The 21,129-nt window shown below is 34.7% G+C and overlaps 2 protein-coding genes across 5 annotated transcripts; one reads left to right on the plus strand and one right to left on the minus strand.

Annotated features, from left to right (window-relative positions):
• Positions 1-7,305: 7,305 nt before the first annotated feature.
• Positions 7,306-9,408, plus strand: LOC145116300 (putative uridine nucleosidase 2). The gene is given in 9 exon segments (XM_079052649.1): positions 7,306-7,451; positions 7,621-7,680; positions 7,778-7,963; positions 8,045-8,149; positions 8,506-8,602; positions 8,711-8,769; positions 8,771-8,822; positions 8,964-9,099; positions 9,210-9,408. Coding segments are annotated over 9 exon segments (939 nt in total). The 5' UTR covers positions 7,306-7,310; the 3' UTR covers positions 9,313-9,408.
• A 1,055-nt stretch (positions 9,409-10,463) lies between these two features.
• LOC145117733 (putative uridine nucleosidase 2) lies at positions 10,464-19,415 on the minus strand. 4 transcript variants are annotated; one of them, XM_079054039.1, is made up of 11 exons: positions 13,148-13,265; positions 12,758-12,861; positions 12,599-12,660; positions 12,259-12,374; positions 12,073-12,132; positions 11,803-11,988; positions 11,619-11,723; positions 11,444-11,540; positions 11,231-11,338; positions 10,998-11,133; positions 10,464-10,657 (listed from the first exon to the last, which is right to left on the minus strand). In XM_079054039.1, the coding sequence occupies exons 3-11, from the start codon at positions 12,642-12,644 to the stop codon at positions 10,549-10,551; spliced, it is 963 nt and encodes a 320-aa protein (XP_078910165.1). In that variant the 5' UTR covers positions 12,645-12,660; positions 12,758-12,861; positions 13,148-13,265; the 3' UTR covers positions 10,464-10,548. The 4 variants fall into 4 exon arrangements, with proteins under 4 accessions (XP_078910165.1, XP_078910167.1, XP_078910166.1 ...); XM_079054041.1 differs by having other exon boundaries at positions 12,758-12,846; positions 13,148-13,244; XM_079054040.1 differs by lacking the exon at positions 13,148-13,265 and adding an exon at positions 19,397-19,415 and having other exon boundaries at positions 12,599-12,846.
• Positions 19,416-21,129: the final 1,714 nt, after the last annotated feature.

A 21,129-nucleotide genomic window follows, 5' to 3' on the forward strand; every position in this document is an offset into this window, starting at 1 on the left:
ATATTTGACCATTCTAAAATTTTCCAAATGCCTAGGGCATTAAGAGGGAAAAGGACTAGAACTGGTTTTGACTAAAATAATTAAACAACTATCAACGGACGATCTGAGGTTCACTGAGGATTGGTCGCTTGTGAATAGTTGGAAGTATAGTACTGGATGGACCATATTGACATTATTATGAATAGATAAGATTCTATTAATAATGAGTTGTCATATGGAAAATATGGAAATGTTTCCATTAATGGGAGTTGGATATTAAGAAATATGTCTAGATTAGAAACTTTTATGTGAGAAGGATGTTCAAAGGAATGTACTTTGAATGTGAGACTTCACGTCTATGTAATTGTCTTGTAACAATTTCCGATAGAATACCTAGTAATTTCATTAACCGGGTCTTGGTGACTTTTGTGTTGTGACATTACGAAAGAATCATTGCATAAAATGTTAGAATCTGACATATTCTAAAAGTGGCAAGAATTTGATATTCTTGTACTGATAATAAGGATTGGGGATTGTGAAATGAGTTTCATTGGAAAAGTTTTTCAATTGATCTATTTCACAAAGTATGGGCCATAGGAAACCAAAGTGTGCATGCTTGGAGCATGTGACATCCCCATTTTCACGGCCAGAAAAGACCGATTTGCTTATGCTTTGTTTTAAAAATCAGAGTAATCTTTTAAAGAAAACAGTTGCGGGATTTGTCCCAAAACAAAATATGATAACCATTTATCAAAACATTTCTCAAAGAGAATGTATTTTCATTTAAATAATAAAACCTCGGGATGTCATGTTCCGATACAAACCAAAAGCATAAACAGAACATATTAGACCTTACAACAGTTATTTATAACTACTGGCCTATAATCCATTATCTCTTGTCATGTTAACCAACTTATGCTCTCGAGCCACAACCTGTAATACAAAGAAAACTGAGTGGGTCAGGCTTGGGAGCCTGGTGAGCATATAGGGTTTTCAACCCACAATAATATAATTATTATATTCACTTATCAAACAATCAATCCAATTACCCACCCCCATTATCTTCTTTATTTCTTAAGGTGTTACCCTAAGAATCAACTATCCTTCCTTCATTCATTCCTAAGGATTGACCTAAGGAATTGGCACAATGCCCATTGCTACATGAGGCGCGTCTGCCGGGTTTATGTCATTTTCTTTTAGGCGCATCTGCCGACATTATCCTTTAAGCGCATCTGCCAGGATGTTACGACATTCACTATTTGGCGCATCTGCCGACATTATCCTATAAGCGCATCTGCCAGGATTATCCTATAAGCGCATCTGCTAGTATTATGACATTATCTATTTGGCGCATCTGCCAACATTATCCTATAAGCGCATCTGCTAGTATTATGACATTCTCTATTTGGTGCATCTGCCAAAATTATTCTTAATCATCTTTCGTTCCTCGTCACTTATCTACCCATGTTTTCCCCAACATATTCGTAGATATAATATACATATACAGTTTATCTCATTTAAAAACTATATAAAACATCCACACTACACTCGTCTCAAATAAACAACAATATATAAACACATAACACGTATTTCATAGCAAATACTTCATATTTATGTGTTAGAAGAAAGTAACTACACATTCACTCCAAACATATACTTAATACATTCAAACAATACTTGTATTAAAATCGTGTTTATGAAAGGGACTATACACTCACTTGATAAGACGATGCTCGGACAGCACTACGGCTCTCCAAGTAGTAACTCTTCGGTGAAACCGGGATATCTTCACACACCGGGTTTCTCGCGGACAGAGCTTCGGCTCGAAAACTCTTTTCTTCTCGGGATCTTCGGGCTTCGGGACTTGCTTCGGGTCTCGGGATGATATCGGGGCTTCAGGAGTGCTTCAAGACAGCTAGAGAGGGTCTCGGGAGTGAGAGAGTGAAGGAAATAGCAACCAAAAACCGACTGCCCTTCAATTCTATTTATAGGGCTGATTTCTCATTTTCCACGTCATGGGCACTGTTTCCACGTCGTGGGCTTGGTCGTCACTGCATGCGTCATCGCAAGTTGGGTCTGGCAGACTCCAGGAGGCGTCAGAAGTCATGCCACGTCGTGGGCACTGTTTCCACGTCGGTGCCACTGACAGTTTTGGGGTTTCGCGCCCTGAACTTCAGAAATTCATAACTTTCGCATACGAACTCCGTTTTCGACGTTCTTTATATGTACGGAATCCTTGTAACATATACTAAAACTTAGTTAAGATTATTCATTCTAAATAATCTTCTATCAAAAAGTCATTTTTGACGCTTATCGTCTCTAAATTAACTAGCCTGGATTTGCGGGCGTTACAGAGCATGGGACAATTGTGGTTATAATTCAAGTAATAAGTTGATTTTCTGAAACAGTAAGCAATGAATAATGAGTAATCAATATGGTGTTTAAATAAAAGTGTTTTTATTTACGCTCAAAAGTTTTGAGGCCATATAGGATTAATATTATTATTGTGTTTCACTTTGCATGTTTTGACTTCCAGAATAACTGGGTTATTCGAACCTCCACAGTCGGTCATACGTTGGAAGTAGGTATGAAGGAAGACTGTCATGAATCTGTCTGTAGATTGTCTAAGTGTTTAGACATAGCACAAGTTTGCTGCAGAGTTCATGAGTGCCTTAATAAGATTAGAGTATTGGATCAAACCCACGCTCACTTGAATCACTTCATGGTTTTTATCATGAGTAATTGTGAGACGATAACATTGTATATTCTTGAAACCGAGATGTGTGAGTTGTTATTTGTTGGTCGGTTGCGCATTGATAATAAGAAAACGCACCAGTAACTTGGTGTTATAAAACTTATTGTTGTGTGTGATTCGATCAGTAAGTGCAAGCGAGCATTTGAGTCGAAGTTTATCCATTCCTTTTACCCAAAGTGGGATAAAAGCAATATTTGTGGGCCTCTCGATGATTTAGTGATGACACCCTAAGCGCTTGGCCAAGCCGGGACTAAGTTGATGTGTTCAATTGTAGTCTGTTGTCAGTCGTCATAAATCGGAAGTCGGGAAACAGTATAGAGAGAATTATCAAATTCATGTCTTGTGTCTATGAGATATCTTGAGAATGGAGGAATATATAATCCCTTATCTAAAGGACACGCGTATCTGATAAGATCAGAGTTGACAGCGGCTTTTGAAAGCTACGATTGCTGATCAGGTTCTGAAGTTATGCAAAATAGTTATTAGACTTATCCAAGTGGGAGACCGTTGGATTCGTGTCTAAGTCCATAACTATTTTGGTATGTACTTGACCCGATTGTGAGCATGGTCCTTTTGGGTTGCCTTCACCATAGCAATATGTAGGATGAATTAAGGAGAGAAAGGTTTAATTATGATTTATTAATATATTATGAGAATAATATATTAAAGGAGAAATCATATTGTTTAATTAATATTAGTCAATAATTAATTAAGAATTAATTTTGTGGCTAAAAGAGATTAATTAAACTTAAGGGACTTATTGTGTAATTATAAGATAATTACATAGATGGGCTAATGGACTCCATTGAAGTTGGAGTGGACGAATTCTATGGGGAAACCCATTAGAAATCGTCCAAGGCTTCTAAAGAGGGAGTCCATGGGCTGCTTAGGGCTTAAGCAGTCAGATTAGGGTTTCCTAGCTGTAAACCCTAATAGCCAGCATATATAAAGAACCCTTATGGCCCCAAAAACGTGGTGAACACTTCCTTTAGGGTTTCCAGTCGTTTTTGGTGCCTCCTCTCTCCTCCCTCTTCATCCAAGTTGCTTAGTGGTGTTTGTGACTCCATTAGAGGTGCAACACTTGAGGCACTAAGCTTTCTGAAGCAAGGATTGATTGTTATTGCTATATAACAATCAAAGGTAAGATCTAAACCCTAATTTCAGTTATAGTTTATTAGATCTAGGGTTTATGGCTTTGGATTATCAATTGCATGTTCATTAGACAAACTAGATCCAAAGCTATTAGGGTTTGCATGTACACCATAGGATTGATGTAGTGCTCAAAACCCATCAGATTTATCCTCAAGCGTTTTTTGACATTATGATTCATTTAGTCTTGCATTTACCTGATGAAGCGATTGTGGAGGCTCGGTATGTATGAGATGGATGTATTCGTTCGAAAGGTATATAAAAAAACTAAAAAACTATGTCAGAAATAAGGCGAGGCCGGAAGGTTGTATAGTTGAAGGTTATTTTACTGAAGAAGCTTTATCATTTTGTTCGATGTACCTTCGAGATGTGCAGATTCAATTCAATCGCCCTGAAAGAAACAAGGAAGTTGTCATTGAAAAAACAAAGTTTTGGATGTTTGAGTCTAAGTGTCGACTGGCCAGCGCAGCGGAAATCAAACATCTTAATATAAGGGAAAAACGTAATGTAGAATGGTTTATATTGAATAGCTATCAAGAAGTCAAACAATACATCAAGTAAGTGTTATCTTTATCTTTCAATAATTATTGTTACTTTTTATCCATTCATCAATTATATATATATATATATATATATATATATATATATATATATATATATATATATATATATATATATATTTGTCATCGATATAGAAAATTCAAATCTGAACATCCTGAAAGTGACGAGAAAACCGAATTTTCCAACTGGTTTCTTGAAAATGTAATAATAATTAACAAACAAATATGTTTGATCAATATAACGAATCAAGAATACATAACACATTAATATATGTTTAATAGGTTTTTCAGATGGAAAAAGACAACTCTCTAGAATTCCATAAAGAGTTGTCGGCCTCACAAATGGATGTTTATACTTACACCGCGTGCATAGTCAATGGTGTTAGGTTTATGGTACTTAGTCGTTATGCACAACGCACAACGCAAAACTTTGGGGTTCTAGCGGTTGGTGAGAACGGAGAAATATTATGGCCAGTTAGAAGAGATTATGGAGGTGCAACATCCATAAGATTGTTCGACTGTAATATTTCAGTGCAAGTGGTTCGGTACGAGAGATATTCTTGATGATAATTTCATCAGTATCAACACATAGCAAGAAGTGTACCAAGATGATCAACTCATATATGCTTCGCAATTCAAACAAGTGTGCTACATCCGCGGGCCTGTTAATCATCGAAGAAACCAAAACAACAACCCTTGTCGTGTCGTCCAACGTGTTAATCATCGAAGTATTTAGGATCTATCATCCGAAAATGCTCGTGTCCAAAATGCTTACAGTGACTATGTCCAAAATGTCGACAATGTGGAGGCCAAAAATGGTGACGTAGTTCAAAACAACTCTTCATCTGGAGCTAGACTTTTTATCGACTTCTCACAATACTTTCAAAATAATGTTTCCGAGGAAGAGACTGATTATGATGATGATTATTCTGATTATGATACTGATGAAGAAGACATTGAAGTATATGATGGAGATTCTGATTAAAAAAAATCAAATGTTTTTTGTAATAGAAACTTTATTTGAAGTGTAACTTTTATTCATATTGTTTGTCTAACTTTTATTCATGTTGTTTGTCTAACTTTTATTCATAGTGTTTCTATATTGTACATCTTGTAATTTACAGGCTACATATGAGATTTAGTTGGGTGATACTCTTTACCATGATGGCCAATGTTATGGGCCTTGGACACGGAGGTGATGGAGTCGGGGATCCACCACCTCTGGTAGGGTTTGGTCACGGTCAGCACGAACATGATGGTAAGTCTTATTATGATATATTTATTAGCTATTTTTATTAATTTATTATAAATTATCGTGACTAATATTTTTAATTGTATTTTTTTCAGCTGAGCTTCCAAATAAACGAAGGGGTTTATCTAAAAACATCGACCTAGGAAAGTTGATACTGGCAAACAAGGAAAAGCCGGTGGATTTTGATTTCGACAGGAAGATCACATATTCCCCTGTCGGGAAGTGTGCTAATTGGTTTTCACATGATATTGGGAGATATATGTGGATGAACATTCCTTTCAACGTGTATCTGGTTGGGGCAATGTTTCCCCCGCTTTAAGGAATACAACAGTCATGCATCTACAGGTAACTTGAATAATATTTTAAGTTTAGTTGTGATTGGTATTTAATTAACTAACTTTTTGTATTTGTAGAATAAATTTGATTTGGATAAGGTTAACTTGGATTTTGTGCGTGCTCAGTTGTTGCGGAGCATTGATTCGAGTCTTGCAAAAATTTACAGAGGCCGGAAAACTAAAGTCCATGCTTATTTTAAGGATTTTGGACCGGTTGTGTATGGATTAATATTTCTGCAAAATTAAGTTTTATAGCAGTTTTTATGCATTTATATTGTTTCTTATAATTTTAATGTTAAATAAAAAAAATATTTTAGCGGCGACACGTAAGTATTAGTGACGACAAGTAATTAGCAGCGACATATAGCATTAGCGACGATAGGTAGCATTAGCAGCGACAGATTGAGCATTTGCAGTGAGGCAACAACGGCGACCTTTTTCCGGTGACAGGACGTCGCTAATACCTTTAGTGGCGACATGGACACTCTTTTACGGCGATGTCTGTCCCCGCTAATACCTTAATTTCTTGTAGTGACAACATGACGAGACATTGTTTTTTATACTTAGACACGAACACGAATTCAAATTTCACTTTCTATTTCATTTCGTATCCATTTCGTATCGTATATTTTTGTCAGTTGCATAACTTATATACAATACGTGTACGGTGTTTGTGCATCACTCATGCAAGCCGTGTTTGTTAATCCCTGTCTACAGCATTTGTCAGAGTCTCACAGAGGGAGCCAACACGTGGAAATCATTTTCATTGCTCAGATTTATGTATCGAAATGCTAATATCACTTTGATCATCAACTTATGCTTCAGTCATCTTCATCTAGGTCATCCAGTTAATGGAAGATTGAACAATCATTGTCAATAAGCGGTTTGCAACTTTGGGAGAATAAGAACCAGAGCCACAGCCGACTTTCGATTCTCCTGAGGTTTTAAATCAATCATACAAATCCTTTATCCATTGATTAAAAAACAGCTGTTTCCCTTTTTATTTCTGTTGTTTCCATTACCTGATACCAGAATTGCATCCACTTCCATGGCGGAACCAAAGAAGATAATCATAGACACCGACCCTGGCATCGGTAAATTCTTCTTTCAGCAGTCTATGGAATATATACTATGATCATAATCATCGTCTTGTTAAATTGAAGGTTTTCTCCCTTCCATTTTCAAATCACTTGAGTGTACGAAACTTTGGCCTAGAAAATAAGAACACCATCCAGATTTCAAATACATTATATATACACCTACATGCTGAATTTGTATCCATGTTATATGCAATTGTTCATTCAGATGATGCCATGGCAATATTTGTGGCATTAAGGTCACCAGGTATCACAGTGATTGGGCTTACGACTATTTTTGGAAACGTTTACACTACACTTGCCACTAGAAATGCATTGCATTTGGTAAAGCCATTTCATCTCTTTTACATAAAAGAAAAAGTACTAGCTTTGAATTATTCTCTGATTTCGTGTAATTAAAATTCTGTCACTTGTTACAAACTGTTGTTGCTTTTTCTCATTGTCTTCATACTAACTAAACTAAAGATGATGATGTTTTGTTATTTATATATAGTTGGAGGTTGCTGGGAGATCAGATATCCCTGTTGCAGAAGGATCTCATGTCAGTTATATGGTATACATCTCCTTCCATTTCTTTTTTATGCACACTTCACAAGAAAGTTTTGATCAATCATATCTTTTCTACCCTTTCTTTTTGTTTGTGTGCTAAGAAATCCACAAAGCTTCAAGTTCGCGACTTTGCCCATGGGATGGATGGACTTGGAAACCAGAACTTTCCTCAGCCAAAGTCAAAGCCAATAGAAAAGTCAGCTGCGGAATATTTGGTGGAGCAAGCTAATCTTTATCCTGGAGAAGTCACTGTGGTGGCATTGGGTCCCCTTACCAATATTGCATTGGTCTCATTTCCAACCTTTTTATATATAAGGAGTCAACTGTTTTTTGAAACACCTTTTAAAAAATCTTTTTAAATGTTTCAGGCGATTCAACTGGACCCCACATTCACCAAAAACATTGGACAGATTGTTCTTCTTGGTGGTGCTTTTGCAATAGATGGGAGTGTGAATCCAGCTGCCGAGACTAATGTAAGTCCTTCATTTTTCTTTTGGAAACTAAATACCAATAAGTACACTAAACAATATAAGAAGTATTGCAGTTAGATGTATCATGCATGATTGCATGTCACTATAGGAATTAGCTAAGTCAACATAAGTATCATCAACTCTCTTTTGAAAATTGGATTTAGTTAATAGGCTTTTTTCACATTGTCTCAGTTAATATCGATCTACCCATGGAGTTTTTAACAATCATATACGATTTGATCGCATCCACTCTTCATAAACTCCAACAAGAAACATAGAAACACTATTTGCTTGTGTGTGTCTGAAAATGTCATACAACATTTTTTTGTTGATTATTTACATTTAATTTGGAAAAGCAGATTTTTGGTGACCCAGAAGCTGCTGATATCGTATTTACTAGTGGAGCTGATGTTTTGGCAATTGGCATGAATGTTACTCGTCAAGTTATCATGAAAAGTAATTTTTTTTTTTCATTTTATGTAGCTCAACTTTAGTTATTTTTGGCCAATTTGTTACACATCATATTCATGCTAGTATTTACGCTTACTTATAATATGTTTGTAGACAATGATCTTAACAACTTGGCAAAGTCGGATGGAATATTTGCCAAGTATTTGTGCAAATTAAATCCTGGATCATTACTTTTCTTATCATCATGATGCATACAACATTAAAGGTATGTATTTTTTAAAACATGATGTTTTTTTCTGTAAGTTTTAATGACTCCTTTTATATTATATAGAAAAAACACAATATGTTCGTTGGTGACGGTATTGAACTATTGATCCATGAGAATGACCATTTTACCCTCGTATAGGTATTTACCTTCACGATCCAACAGCGCTTCTCGCAACTGTTAATTCTTCACTGATGACATACACAGAAGGTGTTGTTAGAGTCCAGACAACTGGCATCACAAGGGGTCTAACATTGTTTTTCAACAAGCGTAAAAGGTAAAAATGACCGTTTTGCCCCAAAGTCATGGTTTTATTGCGCTTTTTGTCCCTCATCCGTCTAACTTAACACATTTGCAATATGTAATTTGTTGTTTTTACTAAGCAAGGTTTAATGATGTGACTGAATGGAGCAACAAACCGACAGTGAAAGTGGCAGTGACAGTCGATGCTCCCGCAGTTGTCAAATCGGTAACGGAACGTCTCATGTGACTACTTGTGTGATTATACAAATGTTAAACTAAAAGTTTTAGAGAAAAGTATGTGGAGAATGAGATTTGTATTTCTTGTGTGTTAAAATGTGTTATAAAGGAGAAGCAACATATATTTGTAAAGAAAATAGAGTTAAAATGGTTAGGTATATCGTATATATCGACTTGGCTACATGATGACATGGCATAACGGGTGATGGATTCCGAATGTGGTTCTCATATCTTATATAGTAATTTAATTGGATTAAATTAATCATCAAACATTAGTTATCTTGTAATATTATAAGGGTTATCCTTATTTTTTGAAACTAACCTTTTAAAATGTTTTAGAGTTGCTAACTAACCGATTTTATCAATTCATGTTTTCGTGTAAGGTTCTCATGCTATGCAGGTTTGAATATGACACCTCTCTTTAAAATTTTACATTTTCAACTCAAATTTTAAATTTTATTATAAATTTGGTCCGAACTTGAAATTTTGTTATGGATTCATTCCAAATTTAGTGTTTTTTTACAAATTTATTTTTCTGCAACTTTTCTAAGACTTTAATGAAATTATAAACCATTATAAAAAGTCTTAAAAAAGTTCTAGAAAAATAAATTTGTAAAGAAACACTATATTCGGGGCAAATTCATAACAAAGTTTTAAATTTGGACAAAATGTGTAATAAATTTTAAAATCTATACCAAAAGTGTAAAATTTTAAAAAGTGGTGACCTATTAAACCTCATATAGCAGGTAAAAGTATAACCATGCAGAAAACATGAATTGTTTACCTTTTACAACATAAAATCGGTTATTTGGCAATACAGATAATGGAAATATAGATAATGGAGCTAGACCAATGGGACACTATGATTTTTTTGAAAAAACTATTATATATTAACTTATTACTTCATAAAACAGATTTTGAAAAGATGGTGGATCGTTCATCTCTTCAATTCTTTACTCCCTCTTTGATCGATTGGCTGTTATAACTTTGCCTCCTCCACTTGCGAATTGACCGTTTTGTCCATAATGTAAAAGTTTGCTCCTTGTTTCAAAAAATATTTAAAATGGATGCATCGTTTGCATTTACTTTTTCAATTTCAAAGATAAAAAACAATTCATAACTTACATAAACATATAACAATAATACTGAAATGAAAAACGGTTAGGGACAAATAATTCATATGAATTGAAATAGAAATGTTTTTATTAGACAATATGTCAACAACTTTAAAAAAAATGAATGGAGGTTATGAATTCATGAGGCGATCCATTACTAATTTCACAACTGCAGGAGCATCAACTGTCACTGCCACTTTCACTGTCGGTTTGTTGTTCCATTCAGTCGCTTCATTAAACCTTGTATAGTAAAAAAATAACAGATTCATATAAGTCAAAAACATGCACACAAGTTTTTTCAAATTGTAAATCAATGCCTTTGGGTTAAATGCAAGAAATAGCAACATACTTTCTAATATTTGTTTACACTTATACAGGGGCAAAATGGTCATTTCCATGGGCTTAGGTGGTTAGCTTACATGACCAAGGACTAAAAGTGTTATAAAACAGTCATATAAATAAAGACTAGAAAGTGAAAAAGATTCTTTTTTAAACCATATCCAAAAAAATCAACATAGCATATAGGAACAAAAACTGTGATTTACTCAAAAAAAGTAAAAGATTAAACAAACATTTTCACCTTTTCTGTTTGTTGAAAAACAAGGTTAGACCCCTTGTGATGCCAGTTGTTTGGACTCTGACAACACCTTCTGTGTATGTCATCAGTGAAGGATTAACAGCTGCAAGAAGTGCTGTAGGATCATGAAGGTAAACACCTACACACAGATATATGCTTTTATTTAATATAAAAGGCCACATCAAAAGTTATAGAAATCAACATTATGTTTTAAAAAAAAAAAATCAATCTTTCACCTTTCATGCTGTATGCATCACGATGATAAGAGAAGTAATAATCCAGGATCTTGGATAAATACTTGGCAAATTTTCCTTCTGATTCTGCCATGTTGTCAAGCTCACTATCTACAAACATATTATTAGCAACTGTTAATACTAGTAAAATTATCATAAATTCATAATCATATAATAAGTTGACTTTTCAGAAAAATATATAAAAAAAAGGATTACCTTTCATAATAACTTGATGAGTAACATTGATTCCAACAGCCACAACATCAGCTCCACTAGTAAACACAATATCAGCAGCTTCTGGATCACCAAAAATCTATGGGAGAAATTAATAAAATGTAAATAAATAATAACAAATTGTTTGGGATATAATTACAATCATAAAGTTGCTTACATTAGCCTCAGAAGCTGGATTCACATTCCCATTTACTGCAAAAGCACCACCAAGAAGAACAATTTGTCCAATTTTTTTGGTGAATGTGGGGTCCAGTTGAATCGCCTGCAACAATTAAAAAGATTCTTTAAAAGGTGTTTCAAGAAACGATTAATTCCTTAATTAAAAAAGATGGAAATGAGACCAATGCAATATTGGTAAGGGGGCCCAATGCCACCACAGTGATTTCTCCAGGGTAAAGATTAGCCTGCTCCACCAAATATTCTGCAGCTGACTTTTCTATTGGCTTTGACTTTGGCTGAGGAAAGTTCTGGTTTCCAAGTCCATCTACTCCATGGACAAAGTCTGCAACTCGAAGCTTTGTGGCTTTCTTAACACATGGAGAAAAAAGAAACAGAAGAAATATAAGATTTTTGAAAAGATATGAAGCTAATAGAAATGGAAGGAGATGTACCATATAACTGACATGAGATCCTTCTGCAACAGGGATATCTGTTCTCCCAGCAACCTCCAACTATATATATAAATAACAAAACATCAATATCTTCAGTTTAGTTAGTATGAAGACAAAGAATGTTAATCACAGAAGAATTCACAGCTAGTACTTTTTTTATGTAAAAGAGATCATGAAATGGCTTACCAAATGCAATGCATTTCTAGTGGCAAGTGTGGTGTAAACGTTGCCATAAATAGTCGTAAGCCCAACCACTGTGATTTCTGGTGACCTTAATGCCAGAAATATTGCCATGGCATCATCTGATTCAACAATTGCACACAACATGGATTAAAAGATCATCTATTATTAGCCACAGTTTATTTGTAATTGGATGGTGTACTTAGTTTCTAGGATAAAGTGCATAAACTCAAAATTCGAATAGAAAAGGGGAAAAGCTTAAATTTAACAAGATGATGATGATGATGATGATGATGATGATGATGATGATGAGAGTAATCCATAGACTCCAGAAAGAAGCACTTACCAATGCCAGGATCGGTGTCTATGATTATCTTCTTTGGTTCCGGCATGGAAGTGGATGTAGTTCTGGTATCAAGTAATCGGAAGGAATAGAAGTAATTAAAATTTTAACACTGTTCCTTATTATTCAATGGATCAGGGATTTGTATGATCGATTCGAAACCTCAGGAGAATCGAAAGTCAACCGTGCCTCTGTTGCTCCTCCCAAAGTTGCAAACCACTGATTGTTCAAACTTCCACCAATCCGCTGACCTAAGATGTATACATCTGCAGCATAAATTAACGATCAAGTGATATTATCATTTGGATACACAAATCTCAACAACAAAACGATGTCAACGTATAATTAGCTCTATACTTAGGGATTAAGAAGCATAGCTTGCATTGAACTACAAGTTGACAGAAAACGAATGGTATTGTAGGGAAACGAATTCAGTTTTTAAAAAAAGAAAATTCACAGAAAGGATTGATAGTGTGGGGTTTGATGATTTGATCAATCCGTAAAATTAACATAAAAAAAGTAATATTGAACTTCAAGCAAAACACAGATTACCTTTGAAATCATGGTGAAGTTCCGTGGATTGGAATCAGTGATACGGAACGGAAAGAAAAGAAAAGGCAATAATGGTGTTTCTGTCTGTCGTATGTTATTTTAATTTGGACAAAATTTAAAAAATGGTCCCTATAGTTTACAATGCCAGGATATCTTTCAGTAACATCAGTGGTCCTTAACGTTTCCAAATCCGACACAGATGGTCCCTGGGCTTAATGCCGTTAGGTTATCTCCGTTAGAGAGGGGGCATTTTCGTCCTTACTGCTTTTAACCCCAAGCCTTCATCGTCTTCCCAAACCACAATGGCCTCACCTCCGGCGATATCTCCTTCCCCCAACCTTCATCTTCTTCTTCACTTGTGGCGGCCTCCGTCAGGTTTCACCAACGTTGTTGATGAGCTGAGCAGTCAGGTTCCATGTGCTCATCTGTCTTTTCTAAGATGGTTCGATTCTGATACTCAGATTCTTAACTGGTTCAACAATGGGGGAAACCTCAGATTATTCAATGTAGCAGGTACTGTTTCAGGCATTGGTTCAATTGCTGGAACTGATTCTTGTGTCTCTTCGTTCTTGGTTTCATCAACTGGATCAACAATGGGGGAAATCTCCACCTCTTCAACTTTATCAGTTGTCTGTTCAGCTTCAGGTTCAAGAACAACTTCTTTCTTCTCATTTGAATCCGTCATCTAAATTATCACTAGAACTCGAACTAGTACCATTTGAGCTCTTGGTTTTCTCAACTGTTTCAATGTCAATGTTACTTTCTTCTCCGTTTGCGTCCTTAGATTTCTTTGCAGATGAATCGTCTTCTCTGTTCTCCACCTCTACCGACGGATCTTGAGCGTTTTGGTTTTCCTGTGAAGCCGACGAACTAAGTTCACCACCGTCATTCTCCCGTGCCATAGGTGGATCCATTAGAGACAATTAACAAAACAACAATAACCCTAAATGGAGATTGAAATAAGCCCTAAAGAAGTAGACAATAGTTGATGGGTGTGCTCGTGAAACAACTCAAAAGTGCTAAAATCTTATTCCTTTCCTTCACAATTTATACTAAAATCCAAGCCCCGACACAGTTAAGCTTAGACCCACAAACCAACTTTTATGAAGTGAATTCAAATCGACAACGAATAGATGCAGAAAAAATTAAGAGACAAATGTATAAACAGTTAAGCACCAAACATGTTTAACTTTTGGCAAGAAACTAATCAACACTTTTGAGAGTAATTGGGCCACACCGACACATCGAAACACCATAAAAGATTGCATAGACATCGAGTAGATGCAGAAGAATCTGAAACAGTACCTGATAAAATTGAAGAATCTGAGGTTCGATTCAGATACTCGGATTAAGACAAAATTTCAAAAACGGTGCCTGAGCTTTGGAAACAAGTGAAAGGACGAAAATGCCCCCTTTCTAACGAAGATGACCTAACAGCATTAAACCCAAGGACCATCCGTGTCGAATTTGGAAACATTTATCTTTAAATTGCTACTTTTTTAAAACCATAAGGATTATTTTTGAAACTTTGTCTTTAGTTCACGTGTTGGATGTCTCGTCAATTATAAAAAAACAAAAAATAAAGCTTCTGCAAAAATAACGACATTCTTATTGCAAACGATGTGGTCCAAATGAAAAGTATAGTTCTTTTTACCAATAAGTAAAAAACCCATATGATAAAGTACCGAAAAAGCAGATTCAATGAAAAAAAATGATTGCAAGATAAATGTTTATTTTATTTTTTTTGATAAGTTGAAAGGGTTGATAAACTGGAGAGAGGTAATGAATTTTGCTCTTTGTTTACATTAAGATAACCATGTTTTTTTCGTATACATTTAACCATTAAACTTGTTTGATCTGTTCAAAATAAGGTAATATGATTGGTAATTAGTGGTAACATTACCCTATTATGAACAGGTCAAACAAGTTTATTGGTCAAATGTGTATGAAAAAAACATGGTTACCTAAATATGAACAAAAACCAAAGTTTCTTACCTATTTTGGTAATATTGGGGTTTTTATGTTAAATGCAACTAGTCATAAGATCCATTAATTGACATGAAATTGGGTTGTCCGATATTTATGTATGAGGAGATGGTCAAGTCATGGGCCAACTCAGTTTAGGCCCAGCTAGTTAGGGGTTAGATTGTATACGCTTAAGGGGCTAGGTTGTATATGCATTAAAGACCTAGCAACACAATCTAGCCCATGACTAGCCGGGACTGAACTGGGTTAGACCAAGCCTAACCTAATTGTTCATTGAGTGTCAGAACCTAATCCTAGGGCACAATCCATGAGACGGTCCTTGTCCAATATTACCAAAACGTGTAAGAACCTTTGATTTTTGTCCATATTTAGCTAACATGTTTTTTCATACACATTTGACCAATAAACTTGTTTGAAATGTTCATAATAGGGTAATATAATCGTAATTACCAGTCATATTACCCTATTTTAAACAGGTCAAACAAATTCAATGGTCAAATGTGAACGAAAAAAACATAATTACATAAATGTGGACAAAGATAAAAGTTCGTTACCTTTCTACGTCATTAACTCAAGTGGTGATTTTTTTTATGATAGATTGATAGGGTTTCTTTATATACCCCTTAATTTCTTTGTCTATCTTTTTTTTATTTTTGTTATTTTTTTTAACTTTTTGTTGTTTTTAATTTTTTTGTTTTTAATTTTTTTTTCTTTTTTGTTATTTTATGTTTTTAATATTTTTAATAAATACATATTTTTATTATTATTAACATGAAAAATATATTTTTTTTGTTTGTTCGGATTATTTTTGTGTTATTTTTTTCATTCAAACTAACTATCACTGTGTTACTTTTTCCGTTCAAACTATTCATGTATTATTTTTTTTGTTCAGATATTTTTTAATTTAGACTATTCTTGTGTTATTTTTTTCATTCGAACTATCCACGTGTCATTTTTTTCGTTCAGACTATCTACTGTTATTATTTTGTTCCGACTTTTGTAGTGGCTAAATAAAACTCACACAAATATACATATAATTGTTCGTAAAAAATTTTTAACACAATGATAGTTCGAATGAAAAAAAAATTAAAGTAAAAAACAACATCAAATCAAATCAATTATTTTAAAATAATAATAATAATAATAATAATAATTATTATTATTATTATTATTATTATTATTATTATTATAAGGACAAATTGCAAAAAAAAAGTAACTATACTACCACAATATTTCGAATTTGACACCGAGTTTTTTTCGTAATTATGTCACTATATTTACAATTTTATTGCAATATTAACTGAATGACCGGTTATCCTTGTTATCTCGTTAACTATTTTTTTCCGAAATGCAATAAATCACTATGTTTACCAAAATTGCGATTTTAACACTGTTTTTGTTTCTTAATTATGTCACCATATTTATAATTTTGTTGTAATATCAATTAAATGACATGTTATCATCAATCTAGCATGTTACCAAATAAATGACATGACAATATTGTGACGTGGAAACCACATCACGCATCTATGTGTTGCGGCGCGGTTTATTAAATGCACTTGACTCCACATGTCCAACATTGTGTGCACGAAAGAAAAGTCAGTTTAGCACATGGTTGTAACGTCCACGTTTCTTACTAAGCATTAATAAAATGATGTGATTGTAATGGTCAACAATTGTAACCTTTTATGAAATAAATAAAGAGAATTATTTGAGTATATTGTGATTTATGTGTAATTATATGTAATATACGTGCTTATAACGATATAATAAAATATGAATAAAATATGCATCTAAAAAAAAATTAGGCCGAATATCCCTGATGAAAGATGAAGTAGTCGTGATGAGGATTTTGGAGATATAAGGAACGCTCCAATTCGACTTATAACGAAGAAGTTATGATTGTTTGAAGTTTCGCATTCAACCCGATACGGCAACGCGTCGTAAAAAGTGAATTTTTGATAGGTTTCTTATGAGCCTAAGTAATCTTAACAAAAGTTGTAGTAATCGTAATACTGAGAGTGTACATATAAAGAACGTCTAAATCTGACTTCGTTAGATGAAGTTATGATTTTTCTAAGATTCAGCGCAGCAATGCGGACACAGAAAGCGAATTTTAGATCGGTTGATTGTAAGTCAAAACAATGTAAACAAGAGTTGAAGATCTCGTTAATAAGAGCTCAACAATATAAAGACAGTCGAAAACAGACGTCAGACGAAAGAGCTATGAATTTTTAACAGACTTTAACAGTCTAAGCCTGATAAAAATATAACTGTAAAAATAAAATTAAAATTAGCCAACGGAGTCTAAATGAAAGTTGTAGATCTCGTTGATTTATACATGTGGATATAAATAAGATCAAAAACGGAGTTCGTATGAAGAACTTACGAATTTTTGAAGTTTCCCGAGTGCACCTTGCGCAATAGAGGCGCGACGCGCGCTTCTAGAAACTGCCACGCATCACCACCCGAATCAGGACACATGTCAGCAAGCAAGATGAGCAGCGTGTTCGAGATGTGCGGCGTGCACTTCAGATGTGCGGTGTGTATATTGCCTATAAATATCTTTCTCTTGCTCATCCGATCCCCACTCCACACATAAACTTCTCTCTCGAGTATCTCTCAATTTTAGCCTATTTCCCCTTAGTGTTTGGTCCTCCAGCGAAGCCCTGCTACTCTTGGGTGCTCGGCAAGTAGTAGTTATCAAGTAGAGGCTCTGTGAGTACAATTTTTGGACTTTTATCTAAGAAATATCTGTAAGTTAAATTACACGCATCCTTATTTTAGTGTAATTTATATTTATAGTCATAATCATTGTTATGAATCTACAAATACGATTTATTAGTAATTCCATGTCGGCATACTGATTGGTCTACTTACGGGAGAGGTTCCTAGAATGGTCATGTTGGCTTGGTTGTTAGATTTTAGAAAGGCTATGTGCCGAAATAGTCCTGCCTCTCAACTTTCCTGCCTGGTTGATCCTTATTTGATAGAACTCTCAGTATACATTGGGATTGTTGAGGAATCTAGACTATTAATTAGTCATAAGGAATATTAAACTAAGACTTAGTGATAATTGAACATTGGTCACGTCAAAGGAAAGGCTAAGTGTTGAAGCGAAGCACTGTCCAACTTTCTAGTCATCCACTTTAACATGTGAGTGCATAGTTACTTTCAACTTACACATAGATATAACGTATCTAGATGATTAAATGTTAGTATGTTACGCGTGGCTATTGATGGTGATGAAAATGATGAGATGATGATGAAGGGACTTGACTATTGATGAACCAATCATCTAGAAGAGTATAGATGACGATCATGAACTATTCTAGACAGTCTAGTGGAAACGCTAGCAGGCTCGCAACCTGTAGGTGTTAATAAACTATCTGATCATTTGATGTACTCTATCCCCCTAATGGTTGTCTTATTGACACATATTGTTATCGAGATCCCCAAAGCAGTATTGTCTACCTGTTTTCTGATGATGATCCTTAAGATAGGTCCCATGAGATCAATATTTTAGGATTAGTAAGTGAGAATAACAGAATGGGTAATCGGGTGAATTATTTGATATGAATTATATAATTAAAGAAACTAATTATTGTGGGTTGAAAACCATGTGTGCTCACCGGTCTCCTAAGTCTGAACCACTCAGTTTCTTTGTATCACAGGTAGCGGTATGAAGATAGTTGGATGATGAGTGATTTGAGGAGTTTGTAGGCCATTAGTATGATTATCTTCTTTGGTTCCGCCATGGAAGTGGATGTAGTTCTGGTATCAAATAATCGGAAGGAATAGAAGTAATTAAAATTTTAACATTGTTACTTATTCAATGGATCAGGGATTTGTACGATCGATTCGAAACCTCAGGAGAATTGAAAGTAAATCGTGCCTCTGATGCTCCTCCCAAAGTTGCAAACCACTGATTGTTCAAACTTCCACCAATCCGTTGACCTAAGAAAAATACATCTGCAACATAAATTAACGATCAAGTGATATTATCATTTCGATACACAAATCTCAACAACAAAACGATGTCAACGTATAATTAGCTCTATACTTAGGGATTCAGAAGCATAGCTTGCATTGAACTACAAGTTGACAGAAAACGAATGGTACTGTAGGGAAACGAATTCAGTTTTTGAAAAAAAGAAAATTCACAGAAAGGATTTGAAAGTGTGAGGCTTTGATGATTTGATCACTCCGTAAAATTAAAATTAAAAAGTAATATTGATCATCAAGCAAAACATTGATGATTACCTTGGAAATCTTGGAGAAATTTCGTGGATTGGAATCGGTGATATGGAATGGAAAGATCAACGATGATGGTGTTTCTGTTTGACGTTTGTGATATGTTATTTTGAAGGTAAATTACACGAATGGTCCTTATAGTTTGGGTAACTTGTGTATTTGGTTTTAATTTTTTTTTATTCGAAACGTCCTACTTTTTATTTTTATTAGGTCCTTGTATGATTATTGTGCTCTTATTATTTTATTTTTTAATTAATTTAATTATTTATGTATTTTTTTTAATAAATTTTATTATTTATGTATTAATCTAGAAATTTACACACCACCCAGTTATCCTTCAGACTTTCACCCAACTCTGTCTATTGCTGGAGTAAAATGTTGTCCGAAGAAATAATCACATCGTCTCTTATACCACCAAAACAAATAATCACATTTTCTTACACATGAACATAAAAATGACATTGAGTCCATTCAACCCAAAAATTAAATCTAAAATCAAAAACGAAAATCAAATCTAAAATCAAAACCAAAATCAATTCATTGAAACCATACGTTCAATTCAATCAAACTAGAAATCATACTATAATCAAAAATAAAAACCATAACAAAAAATCATGTTGGTTTACTCCGTGAAGAACGCGTGGATAACAAAAAATCAAAATCATAACACAAAATCAAACCAGAAATCATACTAGAATCAAAAATCAAATAACCACATTTGTAACGTCTGGTTCCTTGTACGCATTTAAATATTAATTCTTTCATTTTTATAAAAGCAACTCGACGAGTTGGTAGTCCAAACTCGTCGAGTAGAGACTAGAAAGGGACGCAGGTTTTAAGCAATCTACTCAGCGAGTTGAGAGGCCCCAACTCGGCGAGTAGGTCTGCTAGAATGAAACCCTAATTCCAGGGTTTTGCACCCTATTTAAAGGACTTAATCCTTTCCCTCAGCCCCTCCTCAGCCTCCCTGAAACCTTAAATCGTTTGTGAGCCCTTTTGAGAGAAACTTGATGTTTTGAGTGTGTTTTGTGCTTGGTAAAGGAGTTGGAAGAACTAGAAGCCATCAAGCTTGAAGAGAAGCTTTAGATCTGGGATATCATCTACCTTTGGCAGCTTTCTGAGGTAAAAAGTCACTAACTTGATGAATAATAGCCTAGATCTCTCTTAGTTTTGATTTATGAGTCTTTTTGACCCCATTGTGGGAAATATGAAGCCCTTCAAGGATTGTATGTCAAGGATTCTGTAACGCTCTAAATTTTCAAGCAAATTTTTCATTTTTAAAACCACATAAAACCCAATATCATATTTCTCAAAAACCCAAATGTATAAATTATTCAAAACACAAGACCACAAAATGTTTGATAATATCCCAGAATCCTCAAAAACATAATCTCAAACTGGTGTGTACAATCAAGTTGGTGTCTTCCCGCGATCCTGAGAGGTACCTGAAACACATATCACACAACACTGTAAGCACGAAGCTTAGTGAGTTCCCCAAAATACCATGCACAAATAATTAGCCTATCATGGCTAAATCTCAATAAGGACCCTCCGGTCATGTGTCTCAGTGAGGACCCTCCGATCTCACAGCTCGGGTCGGACCCTCCAGTCCGGTATCTCAGTGAAGACCCTCTGATCTCACAACTCGGTTTGGACTCTCCGGTCCTAATTCAATAAAGCACATAAATAATATACAACATAAGCCACAAAGACAAAATGCATGATCTCACATAACTCAGTAT

This window comes from Lactuca virosa, chromosome 5 (genome assembly GCF_052849685.1).
Source record: "Lactuca virosa cultivar CGN04683 chromosome 5, Lactuca_virosa_CGN04683_v6, whole genome shotgun sequence".
Classification (NCBI taxonomy): Eukaryota; Viridiplantae; Streptophyta; class Magnoliopsida; order Asterales; family Asteraceae; genus Lactuca; species Lactuca virosa.

What these genes read in the sequence shown, in the direction of transcription:
- LOC145117733 (XM_079054040.1), bottom strand. Translation starts at nt 12,644, where the DNA reads ATGCCGGAACCAAAGAAGATAATCATAGACACCGATCCTGGCATTG. An exon ending in ATCCAGCTTCTGAGGCTAAT is followed by an intron (nt 11,541 to 11,618) that starts GTAAGCAACTTT and finishes TTTCTCCCATAG; the next exon opens with ATTTTTGGTGATCCAGAAGC. An exon ending in TGATGCATACAGCATGAAAG is followed by an intron (nt 11,134 to 11,230) that starts GTGAAAGATTGA and finishes ATCTGTGTGTAG; the next exon opens with GTGTTTACCTTCATGATCCT.